Below are 20,721 nucleotides of genomic sequence, written 5' to 3' on the forward strand. Positions count from 1 at the left end.
CAGCGTCGTCCACAAACCTGCGACAAAAATCCCCCCAGCCCTGTTTTCTGATTCCCCTCAGCTGTCAGAACCGCAGGCTGAGCCGCCACTGAGCCGCCACAGCGCTCAAGGACTACCGCAGTCCTCCCAACACACACACACACGCGCACACACACACACACACACACACACACGAGTCATACTGCCGTGAAACACTCACCAGCAGAAGCGGTATCCATCACGTCCCATGCAGCAGCAGATATTCAGCAGGTATTCCTGGCATGGCTGCAGCAGCACAAAGCGTGTTTGTGTGTATGTTGGTGTGTTTGCGCGCGTGTGTGTGTGTGTGTGTCTTGTTTAAGGCGTGCAGCGCTGCATGTTAACATCCAGCAGCAGCAGCTATTTTCCTGTTTTCCTCGAGTATCTCCAAGAAGCAGCGTCTCCTCTCCACAGCGACACAGAGATGTGGAGAAAGGAGAGAGAGAGAGGCCGTGTGTGTGTGTGTGTGTGTGTGTGTGTGTGTGTGTGTGTGTGTCAGAGAGAGAGGGGGGGGAATTAAAAGGAGAGGGGGAGAGAGACACTGAGAGTGAATGATAGGTTGTGTTTGTCGTTTCTCCATCCTTCCTCTCCTCTGCTGCTGGAGAGATCATCCATCACTCTATTACACACACACACACACTCTCACACACTCTCACACACACTCACACACACACACACACACGCTAGTACACACACACACACTCCAGCTCCCCAGAGACGAGCCAATAAGCGCTCGCTTCTGCAGCTGTCGGTGAAGCTGATTGGCTCAGCGAGCTGTCAGTCAGTCAGTCATGATCCTCCGTATCCCCACGGCAACCAGGAGGAGGAGGTGTGGGGTTTTTTTTGTCACAGTCATGGAAAACTTGGAAAAGTCATGGAATTTCACTGTCACACCCTCCAGGCCTGGAAAGTTTTGCAAAGTCCTGGAACTTTGTCGTGTGAGATTGTTGCAGTGAACTTGCGTGGACAGTAGAGATGCACGATATTTAACATAACGACTCATTTGTCCGATATTGGTACAAACACGTTTTAATTGTATTAATCGTCAGGTCTCTTCTGTAGTGGAAATCACGTCATATTGTGCAGACGCTTGTCGTGACGGCCGACCAGCAGATGGAGACATAAAATAAAATTGCTGTTTCACTGAGATATTCATTCATTGTGCAAAATAAGAAAAAATGCTTCAACTCAGGGTTGGTGTTTTCTACATGTTTTTTATCGGTTTGTCACATCAGCAAAAATCTGTATGTTTGCCGAATATTTCAGCTTCCTGTGCTGTTTCTAGGATTGCAGTACGTTTTAGGATTTTAGTACTTTTCGAGGATTTCAGGATATTTCAAGGGTTTTGGGGCATATTTAGGATTTTAGGACATGTCTATGTTTTTGGACGTGTCTTAAGCTTTCAGGATAATTCAAGGATTTTGGGACTTATGTAGGATTTTAGGACATTTCTCAGATTTTAAGACATTTTGGGGATTTGAGGACATTTCTAGTATTTTAGGACATCAGTGTCTCAGCTGTGTCCTCTGTCGGGGGTGTGGGGGATCCTCCTCTGGCTCTTTTTTGATGCCGTTTTATGTCTCTGACACCTTATGGAGACTAAAAGGACAAAACTATTCACAGAGCCAATCACTTTTTTTTCAGTGTGAATTATAAAATTGTACCTGAGAGCCAGATCTGGCTGTAAGTTGAGAGCCAATGCTGTCAAAGCATGAGAATAATTTGCATTATATTATCTGTGTTGTCATTCATTTCTGCTCATCCGATCAGAGTCAGAGGCTTTAAAAAAAACGAGCTCAGACGAGTGATCGATCCTTCAGTCCGTCTTCTCAAACCAGATGTGACACTGAACAGAGCTGATCCCACGGCGCTGCATCACGCTCCCGTGACTTTTATTTGGCTGTTTTCCTGTTTGGCTTTTATGCTCATTGCTGTGTTAACTGTCCCCTCAGGTCCCCCAAAAACCCCCAGCAGAAGATCATCAAGCGGGTCATCGGCCTGGAGGGAGACTTCATCCGGTAGGATTCAGCTCCCCTCTGACTCACACTGACAGACACCGAGGGCTTTAATATCACTTTTATACGGCGGTAAAGTGAAGGCGTCGGCAGCTCGACGAGGAGCAGCAGCCTGTTAGTCAGAACAAACACAGCTGTCTCTCGTCTAATCGCATCCGTCTGCAGTCAGGAGGTTTCGCTCCATCACACCGCTCTCTAATCAGATTAACTGGCATCACCTGGTGGCAAAACTAAATCAGTGCTCAGGTCCCACACACACACACACACACACACACACACACACACACACACAGGTAGAAACATGATGGATGGGAACCATATATTTACTGGACATTTCCAGGATTTTTTTTTAGGATTTTAGGACATTTCTAGACTTGCAGGAAGTTTTTAGGATATGAGGACATCTCTAGGATTTCAGGATGTTTCCAGGATTTTAGGTTATTTTAGGATTTTTTTTTTAGGACTTTTCTAGGCTTTTAGGACATCTCTATTTAACTATAGGATTTGAGGGCGTTTCTAGGATTTTAGGAAGATTTCAGGATTTGTGGACATTTCTAAGATTTTAGGATGTTTCCAGGATTTTAGGCTATTTCAAAATATTACTTTAATTTTAGGACTTTTCAGGGCTTTTATCACATCTCTCAGATTTTTGGACAATTCTACAGGATTTGAGAGCGTTTCTCAGATCTTAGTACATTTCAAGGATTTCAGTACATTTCTCAGATTTTAGGACATTTCTAGTATTTTAGGACATCAGTGTCTCAGCTGTGTCCTCTGTCGGGGGTGTGGGGGATCCTCCTCTGGCTCTCTTTTGATCAACAAGCTCTATGTTGATGCTGTTTTATGTCTCTGACACCTTATGGAGACTAAAAGGACAAAAACTATTCACAGAGTGAAACACTTTATTTTTATTGTGAATTAGAAAATGCTTTGGGGGCCACCAGGGGCCCATTGGGGGGAGATTTGGGACACGGGCCGTAAGTTGAGCATCATTGCTGTATAGATTTGACTGGGTCTGCAGGGAGGGACTTCCAGCTTGTCAGATTGAAGCAAAACACAGATTAGACACACAAACGTTAGAGTAATATTAGGTAGCAGGAATATTTTCCAGAGTCTCAAACTGAGACAAAAATAAAAGCAGATTAAAAACGAAACCACCATCACTGCCCTCTGTCCCGTCCTGCAGGATCGGTCAGCAACGACTGATAAGTGGGCGTAAATTTCTTCATAATTACGAGATGGGAACTCATAATTATGAGATAAGGTGCCTATTTAGATATTTAGATTTGTGAACACAGTGTTTCTGTAATAAATGGTCTTGCACCATGAAAGGTAGTATTTCAGAGCTGAGTGTGTTTCTAAAAATGAATCTTTTTTCCCTCCCCCGGTGTGAGATCAGTGCGAGTGTTTTGAAGCCGACTTCACTGGAGGATTTTAACTCCTCAGACTTCATGTTGGCTTGAAATTGGTCCTGAATTGCATTTGAACAGGCATTAAGAACACATTAAGGTTAGGATGCAGAGAGCTATTTTTACTCTGAGTGTGTGTGTGTGTGTGTGTGTGTGTGTGTGTGTGTGTGTGTGTGCTGCTCTCAGTCCTGTTACACTGCGTTGTGGTGAGGAAATGAGCTCCACAGTTCAGATAATGAGACGCAGCAGGAGAACAGAGCGGCCGGGCTGCTGCCTCTGATACAACAACTTCTCCAAACTCACCGTCTGGTTTTTGGACAGGTACTTAAAAAAAAAACATTTCAGAGACAATCATTTCCCCTGTCTGTCTCTCCATCCAATTAACATTCAGTTTCTTTCAGACTCTGCAAAATTAAACTTTTTTCTCTTAAAGTAACATATAGCGACCAGGAAGACACTAAGAGCACAAATAAAATGCAAAAAGATACCAAAAAAAGCCCAAATACAGGAAGTGCCAAAAAACTCTGAAGATACAAAATGACCACAAAGAGATCCAGGACCACAAAAAGGCATAAAGACTACAAAGAGTCACAAATCAACTATAAAAAGATAGAATATGATCACAAAAAAACACAAAATGACCTCAAAGAGACACGAAGTGACCACAAAGAGACACGAAAAGATACAAAATGACTACAAAGAGACAAAAATTGACCTCAAAGAGACACGAAGTGACCACAAAGAGACACAAAATTGACCACGGTTAGACAAAGACACCGGTGTATCTCATTATTGCTTTGCTGTATATTATCAGATGAATGTAATTTCGGTCATGTGATCATAGGTCACAGGTCATTGGCTGTTGGTCTTTTTGTGCAAAGTTTCTGATCACTTTTCTGTGCATTTTACGTCAGATTTAGTCAGACTTTGCTCTGTGTTGCACTCGTAAAGAGGACAAGGTCAAATTTCCTCTGAAGTCTCGGACTTCAAAATGGCCTTTTTCTCATTTATTCTGTAAGTGAGTCATCACTCATGAAGCTGCAGCGAGGGTCCTTTCTGACCCTCTGAAGGGGTGAAACTCCTCACACTGTGTTAACAGCCAGCTATTATTAATTCTATTGCACATATTACATATGTTTTCTATTTTGACACAAAACCAAATGTAGAGAACACAAACCGTCTGTGCGTCTGACTGCAGAGCATCAGCCGACAGGATAACACAGAGTTCACCTCAGGAAATGGTGATGATGCATTACTAATAAAACTACTCATTAATTCTTTTGAATTCTTTGAATCCCCAATTTAAATGTCTCAATTTCACTTAATTTTCAGGATTAAAAGATGGATAATGTAAATAAACCTTACCACCAAAAAAAAAAAAAAAAAAAGGAGGGTTGTTGTTAAAAATTTTAGGCAAATATTTTATCTCAGAAATTGTTGCCTTTTTTTCTTTTGAATTATTTGGTGATTTGTTGTTTTAAAAAGTGTGGATTTTTATTTTCTTTTAAAAGTGTCGTTATAAAAAAATTAAAATTAAATTAAATTTATTTTTCTTCTAAAATATTTGACGTTTTTTGGTTAAAACAGTTAAAACATTGGTCATTTTGTTTTATTGCCGATTGTTTGCATTTTTTTCCTTTTTTTAAGTGGTGGATTTGACCATTTTTTAAATACATTTTTGATTTGTTGTTTTTTTTGTGTGTGTGTTTTGTTGTTTTGTTTTTTTTAGAAAAATGCCCTCCAAAGCCGCAGGCCACTAGATTAAAATCTCCTTTAGGCCTCAGTTATTTTGATCCAGTAAACCTGCAGCAGCGTGGAGGAGGCTGACAGGAAGTGGCAGGGCATCAGATCCACGGAGGCGCGTTCACAGTATCATAACACGCCATCATCGTGTGATTCAGCCCGGCAGCTGTTTGCGTCGGGCGCCACCGTGCAAATTACAGGTCAGCGGCTGGGGAGGGGATGAATAATTAACTGGCTTGCGATGGGCTCCCTGGCGGAGGCGGCGCTGACGACGCTGGCTGTCAGCCAGTGTTGTCTCACGCGGGCCACGCCGCCATAAATCACAGCTCGTGTTTTAATTCGTCTGACTGTCTGCCTGCCACGAAGACATCAGCCGCAGAGAGAGGACGCTTTTACAGATCCATCTCCAAACAGAGAGGCGCGGACCCCGCGTAAATCTGCCGCCGCCGCCGCTGTCAGGCCGCAGGAAACTAAGTGGGAGCGTTAACCGAGAATCTGCCGTGAACTAATGCTGACTCATAAATAAAGTTTATTTGTCTGTTAAACCTGTAAACTGGTTCCCCTCCAGCAGGAGGCGGCCACTGGGACGCCGACAGATACGGAAAACTGTCACACCCGCTGCAGGAAAGGTTAAAATCTCAACGTTAACCCTTCACAACCCGGAGCGACATCACTTTTTTGTCCTGCCTCCAGACGCCGTTAACAATTACTCAAACCATTAAAGCCTGAGAAAGTTTCCTTTCAGAAACATGCAACAAAAAGCAATGAGCAACTTGCTCAGAAACTAATCACGAGAAATTTGTAGATTTAGAAAATTATTTTTAAAAGACACGGCGAAAATGTCTGAGGGGAAATGACCTGAAGAAAGTGCTAAAATAAAGGGGTTTTTTTTGTAGAATAACTAATATATATAATCATTAGATTTATAAATACTTTTTTCTTGACATTTTTCCCTTTTTTTGTGTTTGTTTTTTGTTTTTCAAAATACATCAAACCAATTCTGTCAGGTTTTCAGAGGTTTGTGAAAGGCATCTGAACGCAGCACGAGAAAAAACAAAAGACAAGAAAACTGAAAGCAGTCCTGGTCTTAAAGGGTTAAATCAAAGGTGAAGCACAGCGGAGTCGGTCGCCGTTTTGTTCTGTGAAGATTTCACGGTTGTTTCTTGTTAAACGCGGCAGAGAATCGGTGTCACGCGGGCTCTGACCGATTTTATTCCTGCAGAAAAAAAAAAGGTCCAGCTTGTTTTTTTTTGTGAGTCTGTAAATTCAGCTGCTGTGGCTGAATCAATATTTATGTATCCAAGGCCTCTGCGGTCAGCCGGACGCACACACACACACACACACACACACACACACACACACATTAAGAATCACAGACGAATTTCCATTTAAAAAGTCACTGAGGCTATAACTCACCGTGTTCCCCCGCTAAAGGATAAATCAGGGCTGAACAGGCTCATAACGGTCCGCAGCGATGATGAAGGGCGTTGGACCTTCTCCTCATAAACATGGCGGCCTGACTGAAGCAGCTACAGCGAGAGACGAATGCCCCCTCCGCCCCTCCGCCTCCGCCCTGATTAGTCTAAACGCGTCCTCGGATCAGATCCTTGTTTGAGCGATAAGGCGGCGGCGGGAAGTGACGCCTCTGGGATGATTTAAAGGCTGACGATTAGCGATAATGAAATGAAGGCGATAATTGTCCCGCAGATCTGATCTACCGTCAGCGAGGACCTGAACCGCAAATTTCCCCCAAATCTCGATGTTATCAGACGTAATGAAGCAATTATTCAAGTTAGGATCTGTTTCTCACTTCAGTTTTCTCTTCCTCAGCTTCAGTGTTTTTTTGGGGTTTTTTTGCTGTACAAATGTCCTCCCTGACAGAGCTGCGGGTGTGTTTTTAAAGAGGACGCCACGCTGGGACCGGACACTTCTGCAAAATATATGTTTCTGGGATTTTAGGACAAGTCTCAGACTTCAAGGACATTTCAAGGATTTCAGAGTTTTTGTATGATTTTAGGAAAATTCTGACATTTTAGTACGTCTACAGTTTTTTGGGATGTTGTTAGGGTTTTAGGACGTTTCTCAAATTTTAGGACATTTTGTGGATTTCTAGGATGTTGTTAAGATTTTAGAATGTTTCTATGATTTTAGGATTTCCAGGATGGTTTTGACATTTCTCAGTTTTTAGGACATCAGTGTCTCAGCTGTGTCCTCTGTCGGGGGTGTGGGGGATCCTCCTCTGGCTCTTTTTTGGATCAACAAGCTCTATTATATAAAGTGAAGTATCAGTGATGTAAACAGTCTTTCAGCTCTTTGGTGATTTTGTGAATTCAGCATTCAGTGAGCTGAGTGACGTATTCGTGTTTGGATGCTAACGGCACAAAAAAGAAATCCAGCATTTTAAATCAGAAACTCTGCTGTTTTAACATCGTTAGATTTCAGCCTGCAGGTTTCTTTCTCGCCAAAGCCAGATTAAAACCCTAATCTTATTTTTTATTTCTCTTCTCTTCAGGACTCTGGGCTACAAGAACCGATACGTTCGAGTCCCTGACGGTCACTTCTGGATCGAGGGGGATCATCACGGACACAGTCTGGACAGCAACAGCTTCGGACCGGTATGATCTGAACCCTCTGCTGCAACAATCAGACCGTTCACACTGTACCGCCCGTAAGCTTTATTCCCCCCACGCCGCTGAGGCCGAAGGCGTTATGTTTAGTGGGGTTGTCCGTCCATACCAAGGTACAGTAGATACCAGAAACATCCTAAAATCCCTGAAATGTCCTTAAATCTTACAAAAGTCATAAAATCTGAGAAATATCCTAAAATTCGGGAAATGTCCTGAAATCCGAGAAACATCCCAAAATCCCAAATCATGTAATGGGCTGCTGCATATGACCCCCCTGGCCAAGCTACGGTTAAGTATGAAAATAATATTGCAATATTAATTTAAAGCCGTGTTGCCCAGCTGTATTTCAGAGGTTTGGACCCTCATTTTCCCATTTTTACTCAAACATCTGATTCGTTCTGCATGTTGGCAGAGAAGAAACGTTCCCCAGGTGGTGTAAATGTTGGGTCTCGTTTCGTACTGCGCTTTAAATTTGGACTGAAGAGTGCTGTCAGCTTCCATCCCTCCGAACAGACATCACCGTCACGCACTTCACAAAGTCACATTATCTCTAGTTTCTCTCGCTGAAAACCTGAAAACTGCGGCGGCATCTCTCCGGGCCTCCGCGCCGCTGTGTTTTCTTTAAATGGGAGAAAACGTCATGTCACACTACGTCCTCACATCTGACAGTTTAATGTCTCCGCCAGATATTCATACCAGGAGGAACATGACTAAAAGCGCTAAATCAATGGGGTATATTCAGGACATATCCCCCATCCGGCGAGGAGGTCTCATTTGAATAATATATTCTTTGTGAATGTGGCCCGCGGTGTTCGCTGCCACCCACCACGCAGTCGCTTCACTCAGAAACACATCAGCTCCCACAGACGATGCTCTCAGCCTGTGGGTCGATCACACCAAAACAAACACCCACATCTCTGTGGACGGCATGTAGTGGGACTCTGTGCGGAGTTTTGCTTTTTCACTTTTCACAAAGTTTTTGTAGTTGAAATGGGAAAAAAAAACTTTGAAAACTATGTGAAATGGCGAAAAACTCAGTGAGCATTACAGATTTCATGTCAGTCGATTTCATGCAGTGGGAGGTATGGCCTATTAAAGCATTAAAAGATGCAATAAATTAGATTTTTACTGAGCCCAAAGCATGAAATGACCACAATACATCTGCAGGGGGGTGATGGAGGGCGCTGATCAATACAATGAGTCAGCCAGCTGCTGAGATTTCTGCTTCTCAGAGCGCCGTACTCATCCTCGTGGACGTGAACGCAGGAAAGGAACTGATGGACCGAAGAAAGTGCTGAAGAGGAAAAACTAGGATGAACAGAGGAACTAGACAAGCTAAAAGCTGATCAGAAAAGGGACCAGATATCCAATGAACCAGTGAGAGAAAACTGACAAAGAACTGTACTGTGGAGGATTTCAACAAATCAAAGAAAACTGAGGAACCGAAGGCCGAAAGAAGAGATATCTGAGCAAAATAACCACAACGGGAAGCAGCGAACCACTTTTCCACCAACACAGAACAGATTCAGGTTCTGTGGCAGCTCGTCTTTGACCATAGGCGAGGGTCAGAACATCGGTGCAGTAGTGAAATGTAATTAAGTACATTTACTCAAGTACTGTTATTCAGTAAAAATTAAAGGCTCTTGTAGTGTACTTGAGTATTTTCATTTTATGCCATTTTATACTTTCACTGCTCTATATCTCAGAGGCAAATATTGTACTCTTTACTCCGCTACATTTATTTGACAGCTTTAGTTACTAGTTACTTTTAAAATTAAGACATTTGTTTGTTTTGCGTTTAAAAAAACAAATGATCTGGTTTGTTGCGAGAAACATGGCTTTTAAATGTACTGACATCTCATTAAAAAATATTTGGCTATGTTTACAGAAAAACGTCTGCTAAATGTTGCGACTTCTCATTGAAAATACCTGGTTTTCTTTATAGAAAAGTACTTGTAAATGTCCTGACGTCTTGTTAAAAATACCTGGTTCTGTTGACAAAAAGAGTCCGATAAATGTCTGGACATCTCATCAAAAACAACTAGTTCTGTTGACAGAAAAAGTTTGCTTAAAACAGACGTCATGTTATAAATACCTGACTTAATTGCCAGAAAAACATCTGCAAAATGTCCCGAAGGCCTGCTAAAAATACCTGAATTTGTTATCGGACAAAGTCTGCGAAATGATCTAACGTCTTGTTAAAAATATTTGATTTTGTTTACCAAAAAAGTCTGCTAAATGTTGTGATGTCTCAGTAATAATACTTGGTTTTGTTGACAGAAAAAGTCTGCTAAATGTCCCGACGTCTTGTTAAAAATACCCGATTGAAATACCGAGTACTTTAGTTTTCATACTTTGAAAAACCCCGAGTTTGGCAATGGCTGAAAGAAGTCCCAGAATAAACCAAGAAACCAGAAAAGGAACACTAGAAAGAAAGAAGGAAGCGAGAAACTTGACCGGTGAACGACAGAAGGTTTCCTGAGAAACAGATGTGCGTCAGTTAAAAAGGAACCGTAGAACCAAGAACCACGAGAAAGAACCTGATGGGACTCGTATTATTTTTCTCGAGATGAAAAGAAATGAAATGTCAGCTGACCTGGACAGCTTTTAGATCTGATTCTTGAGCTGGTTTCATAATTTGAGGTTAGTTGTCTGAAATGTTCATAATAAAAACAAAGATTAAATAATTTTTTCAATATCTCGCTGCCTGCCCGAGCAGATAACAGCCCGCCGCCCCGCTCCTCAGATGAATATTAATCGGCTGCTTCATTACTTGATGTTATTAAACTGGATCTTGACCTGTGGTTGTTGTGGGGGGGTGGGGGATCGCTCAGACTGCAGCCGGCGGGACGCTCCCGAAGTCAAATCCAACTGATCCGTCTGCGTCTGGCCTCGTGTCCGCCCGTGAGCCGCAGCACGCCGGCCGTCTGAAGGTTACTATGAAGACGGAGATGAACGCGGCGCTTTTTTAATATAGACGCCAGCTTTTCAGAGATAACAGACGTCATTAAAAAGTATTTGACATTTGCCGGCGTGTGTGTGTGTGTGTGTGTGTGTGTGTGTGTGTGTGTGTGTGTGTGTGCGACTTCATGCAAAGCAGCTCTAATTGATGCGGCGAGCAAGATGTCAGACAACCAGATCTTCAGCTGTCAGCTTGCCAGTTTTAATTATCTCTGCTGTTGATGTCTAGAAGACTGTGGACCCGAGTGTGAGCGTAAATCAAACGGTCTTAAATCCTCTCCAACCAGCTTTTTCTCCGCACACGGTGACGCTCCTCATTTATATGGCTTCGATGAAATCATTGAGAGCAGATGTGATGACCGTTTAAAAACACTCATTTTACAAGTTTACGTGTTTGTGCAAGAACTAAAAGTCACTCAGAGAGCACATGAATCGGCCGAAGCTGCCACCGACATCCATGGCGTTGTCATGTTTGTACGTCCCTTTATTGCGGAAGCGATATCTCAAGAAGACCTGGAGGGAATTTCTTCATATGTGGCACAAACATCCAGTTGGAGTCAACGATGAAACCAATAGACTTTGGTGGTCGAAGGTCAAAGAGACCGTACGCGGGTTTCCATCACAGATTTGTGCAAAACTTAAGGGATATTTTTTGAAATGTTGATATAACACAAATGCATTTGAAGAACCCTTAAAGAACAACACTTTTAGTACCTTTCTAGGATTTCAAGATGTTTCACGGAATTTTAGGACAATTCTTGGATTTTAGGACATTTTTTGGATTTTGGGATGTTTCTTGGATTTGTGGGGGATCCTTCACTGGCACTTTTTGATCAGCTCTATTTTGATGCTGTTTTATGAACTCTGGTATCTGGTACACTAAAAGTACAGAAACTATTCACAGTGTCAATCACTTTATTTTTGCTTTATTGTGAATACGAAATTGGTTGGGGGGCCATCGGAGTATCACTGTTCTGTATGCTTTATCCAGAGCAAGTAGATACTCAAACGTGCTGGTATTTTATCTACAACCAAAGTGTGAATAAACACCGTGCCTGCGAAGCGCTCTCAAGCTCTCTCAGCTGGGCGCTTCCTGATGAGCGCCCAAATAACGCTCTGGTGGACCTGAGATCTGATGGACATTAGGCTGAAGATGATGGTCAACATAACGTTCTTCATCGCTACGTCGTGTTATTTTTTCATATCAAGAGGCCTCGTTTTATGCTGGGTTTTTTTCTGTATGTTGTTTTTCCCAGGTGTCAGTGGGGCTGCTCCACGGTCGGGCCTCACACATCATCTGGCCGCCAAATCGTTGGCAGCGAATCACGCCGTCTCTGCCCCCAAACCGAGGGCCACTGGACTCCGAGGAAGACGAGGAATGAAGTCCCACAGACACTCAGATTTTAACAGCTTGTAAACATCATCTGAAGACAAACGAGGCGTCCGTCAGCGTTCTGAGGGACGGAGCTGTACGCCGGCGTACGAGTCAAAACACTGTTTTCTGTTCCAAAATGTCAGATCCAGGAGGAAGCCGCCGCCGCCGCTGCTGAGTGAGTCATGAGATCGTTCTGTAAACTCACCGTCCACGGGTTCTCTGTTCTGTTCCTTCTGACTCATCCAGTTACCAAAAACACAGAACAGTTCTCTCCTTAAAGAAAAACCTTCAACCTTTTGTGTGTTCGTGTCTGAAGATCCTACACTCTTAGAAATAAAGGTGCTTACTAGAACCTTCTTCTGCATCTTCCTGTAAAAGAACCCTTCTTGGTTCTTTGTAGAAACTTTTATTACAGATCCAGCTGCTTCTGTCGGTGTGTTTCCTGTCGCTTCTGCCTCGGTGTTTGTGTCCTCTGCGGTTCACTCGAGGACAACAGGATTCAGTTATTCTGGGATACGATGGCAGAAAACACAGTGTGTGTCATTATCTCTCAATCTGTTTTCCCTGAGCTTCTGTTTGTGTTGCCGGTGTGGTCACCTCCGAGCAGAGAGCCGAGGCCGCCACCGCGCCGCCGCCGCCAGTTCACACAGATCCTGTGAATGCTCCCGTCTTTATTCAGCGCTCTGAGAGGAGAAATGAGCATCTCGCCGCCTGCATCAACCAGGTTATCTCAAGTCTTAATTAGAGAGAAACCGCAAAGACAAACAGCCGGCTGACTTCTGCCCGCCTCTCAAACAGCTCAGCAGCTCCGTCTTTGAGGAGCCGCATCGCTGATTTGCATAAATCAAATCGAGGGAGCACTTGTGGTAAATTCAGCCAAATAGAGCTGTGAGTTGTGGCTGTTTATTCTGCGACTCTAACAGCTGTGTCACGCCGTAATGGGACCTCGGGAAGCACAAGTGGGGCTTAATGCAGGTGTGCTCAACCCTCCCTCCGAGGCGACGCACGGCCGCGAGCGAGCATCTGCAAAATTAACTCACTCCAGTGTGACATGTCTGAGCCGACTGAATCTGATATTTAGGGTTTATGTTTGAGGTTAATAAAGTGCGACCGCGGAGCAACATGGCTGCTTGTGTGTTTAAATTAAAACCAGAGCGGTCCAGGCTGGGTAATAAAGCTCCTGTTAGCTCATCTCAGGGCGCTTTACATCCTGCTTTTACCTTATTTACCGAGAGCTGCAGACACTCATCAGTGTGTGTGTGTGTGTGTGTGTGTGTGTGTGTGTGTGTGTGTGCGCGTGTGTGTGTGTGCCCCCGTCCAAATTTCTGCTCTGTTTCCGTGCCAACAAACGCTGCCGGCTGTAGCTGCTAGGATACTGGCGTTGCCGTGGTGAGATTCGGCCTCGTTTAGACGCTCCTCGTTTGGAGCGTCCTCATCAGCGCGCAGACTCTGAGTCCTGCTGCACACGTGTTGTTTTGTTGTTGTTGCATTTAATCTAATGCTTTTCATTTCTTTATTGCTTCCATTTCGCACAAATTTGTGAATTATTGCTCGCTTTAATTTTACCCACATCAGTCCTAATCATAAATGTCAAATATTCATTAATTTTCAGAATTTTAACCTTTTAAATACCAGGTTTTTGTCATGATGCCACTATGATTTTAGATGAAAAAAAAACAAAATAATTTTCAACATGCTTCATGCAAAGTAGATTTTTGTTGACTGCAGTCTCGGATGTACGTCAATGATTAGCTGCTACATTGATTGTGACAGTGCACCTAGTTAAAATAGTAAAAAGCCCAAAATTAAAAAATTAAAACAATGCATGTTTTTAAGTTTGTATACAATAACAACGCCATCGGTTCTGTCTGAGCGTGCTCTCATAGGACGCCATCCGGCTGCGTTCTGGTTTGACGCGGACGGTGGCTTTTGCTGTCACACTTACACCCGGAAAGCACTGACACACAGCGTTCTGTTCGATGATTTCGGGCTGGATTTCAGCCAGTCATTACAGACAATAAGAGAGAAAAACAATGCGGCCAGTTCTGTCCGGCCGCGTTCTCACCTGACACCGTCCAGCAGCGTTTCATGCAGATGTTAAAGGTGGCTTTTGGCGTCATGATCTTGTGCCGAAAGCAAAGCGGCGATATTTGGTGAGACCGGGCTGTCGCATCACACTTACGATACTCAGACTAACTGTTCACTGCGATATAATAACGCTGCTTTCATGTGCTCCTCAGAAATATCGTATTTACTGACTGCACAACCGGGATGTATGATATTTAAGGAGCATGTGAAGGCAACATAACAACTCATTTTAATTCCATGTTTTTCTCTCTACGGATCCGTGTACAAAATGATCATTCTCAAAGTGTTATCATATGAATGTTTTTTGTTGGGTTTTTTTAATGCAAAGGAGAGACTTTTCCTTTATTATTCGTGCCATTCTCGTCTAAATGTGGCCTTAGACTTGTTGTCTCACTGCGCCCGTTTGGTGCGTTAAATCTCAACGAAGATTTTTTTATTTCTGTCAGAGCAATAAATCCAGAGAAAATGGGATCATAAATTCAACCACATGTCAAAAGGACATTCATTCTCAAGGACAGTCCACCTGTTTCTGATTGTCTCACTGCTGCCAGTTTACTGATGCTTCGTCTCGGGTAAATCAGTATTAAACTGACAGCCCTCTCCGGCCCCATTAGTCCAAAGATTCCTCCAAAACAACATGAGATGTTCGCTGCCTGTGTGTCCGTGAATCAAATTTAGCCTCGTGTCAGTGTCATGTGGTCATGCATTTTACAGGAGCGTGTCCCATCACTGCCCTGCACCGGGTTTTTCTGATCCCTAATGAAATCTCGGAGCCGTCTCTAACTGCTCCATGGCTCATTTGACTGTTTGATTGCTCCTCTCGCAATCTTGACCAGTTTGAAATACAATTATGTTAATCGGCGCTCGGTGCAGGGTCAGTGCTGCACTCTGGGTCTTCACCTCGCCGCGAGAATCACGTCACGGGGATGAAGGTGTGTCCTGCGGCCCTGTAATAGATGTTAAACAGTAACTTGACTCCGTGTCTCCGTGGTGACACTGCTGGTTGCCTGGAGGCTTCGGTTGATGAATGAGACATTTTGGAAACATTTTGGTGCTACTTTATTCGGCTTCATGGGGAAATTCTGGGCCTATTTGTATGCCTCCGTGCAAGTCAGGGCCGATGTGAGACCCGTGAACACGGTAAGTGATTAGATTTTTATGGTCAAAAGTCAGAGGTCAAAATCACTGTGATCTTGTCAAACTCATTCTTGTGAACGTGATATTTCCTCTGAAGATTTTTTTTTTTTTTTTTTTTTTTTAAGAATGAACTGATCAGATTTTGGTGGTCAGTGGTCCAGGTCACAGTGACTTTGCATCCATCTCATTCTTGTGAACGCAATATCTCGAGATGAGCTTGAGGGAATTTCCTTAAATTTGGACTCAAGAATGAACTGATTGTAGTCAAAGGTCAAGGTCGCGGAAACCTCATAAAACATGACTGTGCCCATAACTGCAAAATTCATGCCCTCAAATTTCATACAGACGTCTTCTGTCCATCACTCGGCGTCGTATCTCAGGGACAGACGGACACTGATGTGTACACTGAGCTGACTGTAGAGAGCTTCAGTGTGTGAAGCGTCCATGTTTTCACATGTAATTCTAGTTATTTCATTACCGTGCTTTGACTTTTCTCTTTTGCAAATAAATGTATAAGTAATTATGCATTTGGTTCTGGTGGACACTTCACATCCCTGAGTGTGATATCGGATGAAAAGCTCTTTGCAGTGACTCATTAGTTCGGTGTCGGGGTGAGGCCGACACGCTGCATGTGTTCAAACGCCCGGATTAGATTAACTCGGCGAGCGAGCTGCTGGCGACCTTTCCATGCTCTGAAGGGTTACTCAGCTTTTTTAATTGCAGTGCTGTGTCATTACCTTCTTAATGATAACAATAATTGCTTTGCACTTACGAAATGCGTTAAAACAAAAGCGACTTAACAAACCATCAGCGACAATAAAGAGAAGATTTCCACTGTTTACTAATTAAAGCCTATTATTCAGGCTGACGCAGCAGATTTCAGCCGACGCTTAAATTACCGAAACCTCTGCAGCGAGATTAGAACAATAAGTTATCACAAAGTTTTTGTTTAGTTCTTAACGATTCTGTAATTGTGTTTTCTCCGGGAGGTTTAAAAGAACCTGACTGGAAATTATTTAAAAAGTTTAATTTTTAATTTTTTTTTTTCACTTCAGCCTGCCTCGTCTTTTTCTGCTTCAGCCAGAGATTTTTCATTTTTCCTCGAGTGTTTTCGAGCAGCGCTCGCAGAGGGAGAGTAAACACGGTGGACTCGGCTATGAGTTTGTGAGACAGAAAAGCAAACACAAAGTTTTAGTGGTGTCGTTGAGTCGTGTCCCTGATGCACAACGCTGTATTTGCTTTACAGATTTTTGCATTCATAAACATAAAAAGTCTTCATAAAATATAACAGTTTATACAACAACAGCTGCCAGGTATTGTGATAAACATTTAAGTCTTTTCAATTATGTTTTTCTATCATTGTTGGGGGGGGGTAGGATTTATCAAAAGAAAATTGTTTGAAATAACCAAAAAGTTTTAACCAACAACTTTCAAGGACAAAATCTGCAAAACAATGTAAATGAAAAAACTCTCCAAAAATAGCCAAATATTTTATACATTAAATAGTGTTAAAAACTTTCCAAAAAATACAAAAAAAAAAATTAAAAGTTTACCCAAAAAAAAGGCAAAGTTAAAAAAATTCACCAAAACTTAAAAAACAATTAAAAGGAAAGAAAATTCACCAATTTTTAAAAGAAAAACATGCCTTTGAAACCCACAGGGCCCAGTGATTGGCGATTTTTTCTTGTTCCTCCAGAGGTCTGGGCCCCCACTGTCCTCAAATCCTGGACACGGCCTTGGTCGTAGTAGATGGGGACCGCCAAACGGGCGCCGGCTGCTACAGCCGAGTTAAGGGGCAGGTTGAAAGGTTCCCACAGCAGCAGCAGGCCTGATGTAACCGAGCGTATTCGGGTGATTAGAGCGCTGCGTTGTCTCTCCGTGAGCTTCCGGCGGTTTCTAAGCTGCTATACGTGCAGCTTTGATACGTTTCATCCCTGTGAGCTCCTCAGACAGCAGCGTGGCCAATTCTTTTCTCTCCAGCGGATCGGCACATTATGCTCCGACAATGAAAAAAATATTGGTTTAGAGAGATAACAACTGATGAGCTCCTCTTGAATAATTTGAAAATGGTGTTGAAAACTGAAATATTTAAAACGAGTTCTGTGATAAAGGCCCCCCCCCCCCCGGCTGTGACAGAAATGAAAGTTCATTATCTCCAGATGTCACCGTCTGGTTAGATAAAGCAAATGAAAGAGAGTAAAAATTGCCCCTTATTGGACTTTAAAGCCTCTAGTAATAACATTAAAGTGCCAGTATTACCATCCATGTTGAATTAGGGTTCAGAGATCTGTATCTGCGCACACTCGCCTTGAATAAATCCCCTCTAATTACATAAAGTCTTCTCACACAGCCTTCATAAGATGTAAGCCATAATATAATATTGCAGGGAGATAATGAAATACACATCTTTGCTTTGTAATTAAATATATCATAACTGGCACGTTAATGTGTGCATCCCTGGGATTTGTTGCCTGAATGTGACACCTGACATTTACAGGTGACAGTGACGTTTCCGGCGTTTCCTCCGTACGAAAGAAAGAAAATTTGCCAAAAAATTTAATGAAAAAAAATCATTAAAAAGTTTTAAAGAAAAATATATCACCAAAAGTATTTAGTAAAATCACCAAAAACTGAATTGAAAAAATTTTAAAAGAAAAAAAAAGATAAAAATGAGATGTCATATTGACCATTGAGGAAAATGTGACTGACTTTTCCCTGTTTATTAATAATTTCACACTTCAATGATGCAGCAGCTCCAACCTGTTAATGTGTGAAGCATTTTCACAGATTGTTCCAGTCTTTCCAAACTTTAAATATTATTTTTATTTTTATTTTTACTCGCTGTATTTCATCAGATAATGTTACACTAATTTCAGTCTTGATGAAATAATGACTGCCTGTTTCATTACACAATTAGAGGATAAAATGTCTCTAAATTGCTGATAATATATGTGCAATCTTTCAATTTTTCACGCGTATCTGGAATTTGAGAAAGTCTTTTAAGAACATGTCTGCATGTCTGTGATCAGTGAGATTAGCCGGCCTTGGCTCGATCACAAGCAGCTCTAAAGTTTATTCAAACTTTCCTGAAGAGTTGGTTTAGCTGAAGTCATTGCAGTAAAACTGCTGACGGCGCCAGGAACTAGAGAGCAGCACATTTCTGTCTGAACCAGAGTACAAAGTGGTATCCAATTTTTTAGTGTAAAACCAAAGATGTATATGAAGATTTAGATTTTTTAAAAGATTTTCTATATATACAGTCTGTTTGTGAAACGACCCCAACCCAACACACTTAATGTAACCTTCACAGAAGTGTGTGTGTGTGTGTGTGTATACAAATACATATCCATATACATTACGACAAAATAAAAATATTTCTGTTAAATTTGAGAAGAAATGTCGTACTGTGTCCGTTTACTTTGACTGAAATCAGTAAAAACTCGGTCTCTGTCTGCAGAGGGAGACTGTGTGTTGTTTGTCCCCAGGCCTCCGAGTGTCCTCAGGGCCCCGGGTCCCTCAGAGATTCACGAAGTGTCATGTCTGCAAGGTGAGGCGACGGCGGACGAGCCTTGCTCACAGATGCAGGTCAGCGGCAGCTCGTCCTCTGGGAGGAATCCTCCGTCTTCATTATGGACACCGTCTGGCAGGTGAGACACACACACACACACACACACACACACACACACACACACACACACACACAGAGGAAGTTTAGCCCAGGGCCCCTCAGCTGAGCCCTTTGGAGGATGAGGAGTGATGAGGAAGAGGAGTGGAGCAGGAGGTGGCAGAGGCAACAGCACACATGACGGAGGAGTTCAATAACAGGAAGCTCTTTGTAAGATTTGTTAGCCGAAAAACATGTTTCACCGTCACGACCCCGAGGCCCGACCTGCACGAGGAGCTGAGAGCAGCAGAATCCTCCTCGTCCGAAAATTCATTTCTATCGACTTCTATCGACCTGTTAGAGGATCAGACGGATGTGATGCTGCTGTTTTGGCGTCTCCGTGGAGCTCCTCCTGCTCTCATGTTTTACTGGTTTTAATTTAGTTTGAGTTTGATGTTGGCTTTTATTGGCTCTTCAGGAAGGAGCCGCTCCACGGAGCCACAGGACGGGTATTTACACGAGTACCTGACATCTTTATACACCGTCACCGTACTATTACCACTGTGTGCACAAGGAAAAGTCCTGCATTCAAAGTTTTACTGGTGCAAAAGTATTATCATTAAAGTACTCCTACATACTACCATTAAACTACTACCGTTGTTCCATTGTGGTATACTTAACCCTTTGCATTCAGATGCCTTTCACATGCATTTAACTCTTTGAAACCTGAGCAAATTGGTTTAATTTATTTTAAAACGAAAGAATTTAGGAAAAAGTGACAATAAAATGACCTAAAAATTTGTTTTAAAAAAGAAATCAGGAAATTATTAGACGGTATTGATAATAGTACTAAAAGCTATTTTCAAGAATTATAAAAAATAGTTTCCTGGACATTTTTCACTTTAGGAAAAAAATCATAACTACTGTTGACTATTTTATCTCTATATTAAGTTTCATTTTTTGTTTATTGTTTTTCTTTAAAACCTTTTTATTATTTTTTTTCTAAATTTTAGGTAATTTTCATGTAACTGGTAATTTCTTGTCATGTTTCAAAGGGTTTGAGTACTAATTTTGCAAAATGCCGATTTCAGAATAATTTTGTTCGATTATGTTGTTTATATATATATTGATGCATTTATGTGTTTATCACTTTGATGTTGAGTAAAAGTACTTAACTTGCTCTAAAATGCAGTGCTGTTGCAGTGGAAATTAGCAGAAAATATAACTATGTTAGTGAAGTGGGTTTGGATGGCATATTTTCTCTAAAAAACTTTTGCGGATTTTTTCCTTCACTTTTTTTTTTGAAAATTTTAAAATGTATAGAAAACTTTTTGGCCAAGAAAACAGGTTTGGATAGGCAAGTTATTTGGTGCTTTATCTCCTTTCCTTTCCTTTATTTTTAGAAAAAATTGTGGGGTTTTTTTCTTTCCTTAAAAATTCCTTTGCAATTTGTAAAGAAAAAACTTAAAAACTTTGAGCTAACTTTTTTAACAGATTTTTTTAAAGGCATGTTTTCTTTAAAAATTGCTATTGTTTGGTTTTTTGGCAAATCTTAAGTTTCCTCCCATGGTTTTGAAAATAAAAATAAAAAGAATAAAGCCAATTTGCCCAGGTCTCAAAAGGTTAAATAAATAATTTGATCGTATTTCCCATCTTTGCTGAGCAGCAGTTTTGTGTGAAATGAATAAAAAGCTGGTCTCATATAAAAACCTGCCAAGTTTAGTGATTTAAGCAAATAATAGCT

General features: G+C 42.0%; 3 protein-coding genes across 3 annotated transcripts in view; 1 reads left to right on the plus strand and 2 right to left on the minus strand.

Annotated features, from left to right (window-relative positions):
* LOC121950469 (leucine-rich repeat neuronal protein 3-like) overlaps positions 1-461 on the minus strand; it is a 15,197-nt gene extending 14,736 nt beyond the window's left edge. Inside the window, exon 1 of the mRNA XM_042496482.1 lies at positions 200-461. The gene's annotated coding sequence lies outside the window, so the exon portion shown is untranslated. The remainder of the gene's footprint in view (positions 1-199) is intronic.
* A 1,498-nt stretch (positions 462-1,959) lies between these two features.
* Positions 1,960-13,088, plus strand: immp2l (inner mitochondrial membrane peptidase subunit 2; the record flags this gene model as incomplete). The annotated part of the gene is made up of 3 exons (XM_042496894.1): positions 1,960-2,036; positions 7,698-7,800; positions 12,030-13,088. Coding segments are annotated over 3 exons (306 nt in total), but the record flags the coding sequence as incomplete, so codon positions are not given.
* The window catches only part of tdrd12 (tudor domain containing 12), a 34,256-nt gene continuing 26,233 nt past the window's right edge, over positions 12,699-20,721 (minus strand). Inside the window, exons 38-39 of the mRNA XM_042496895.1 lie at positions 17,019-17,201; positions 12,699-12,859 (exon numbers count right to left, since the gene is read on the minus strand). Of these exons, the coding sequence (XP_042352829.1) occupies positions 12,699-12,859; positions 17,019-17,201 (344 nt within the window). The remainder of the gene's footprint in view (positions 12,860-17,018; positions 17,202-20,721) is intronic.

Source organism: Plectropomus leopardus, chromosome 11 (assembly GCF_008729295.1).
Source record: "Plectropomus leopardus isolate mb chromosome 11, YSFRI_Pleo_2.0, whole genome shotgun sequence".
Lineage (NCBI taxonomy): Eukaryota > Metazoa > Chordata > Actinopteri > Perciformes > Serranidae > Plectropomus > Plectropomus leopardus.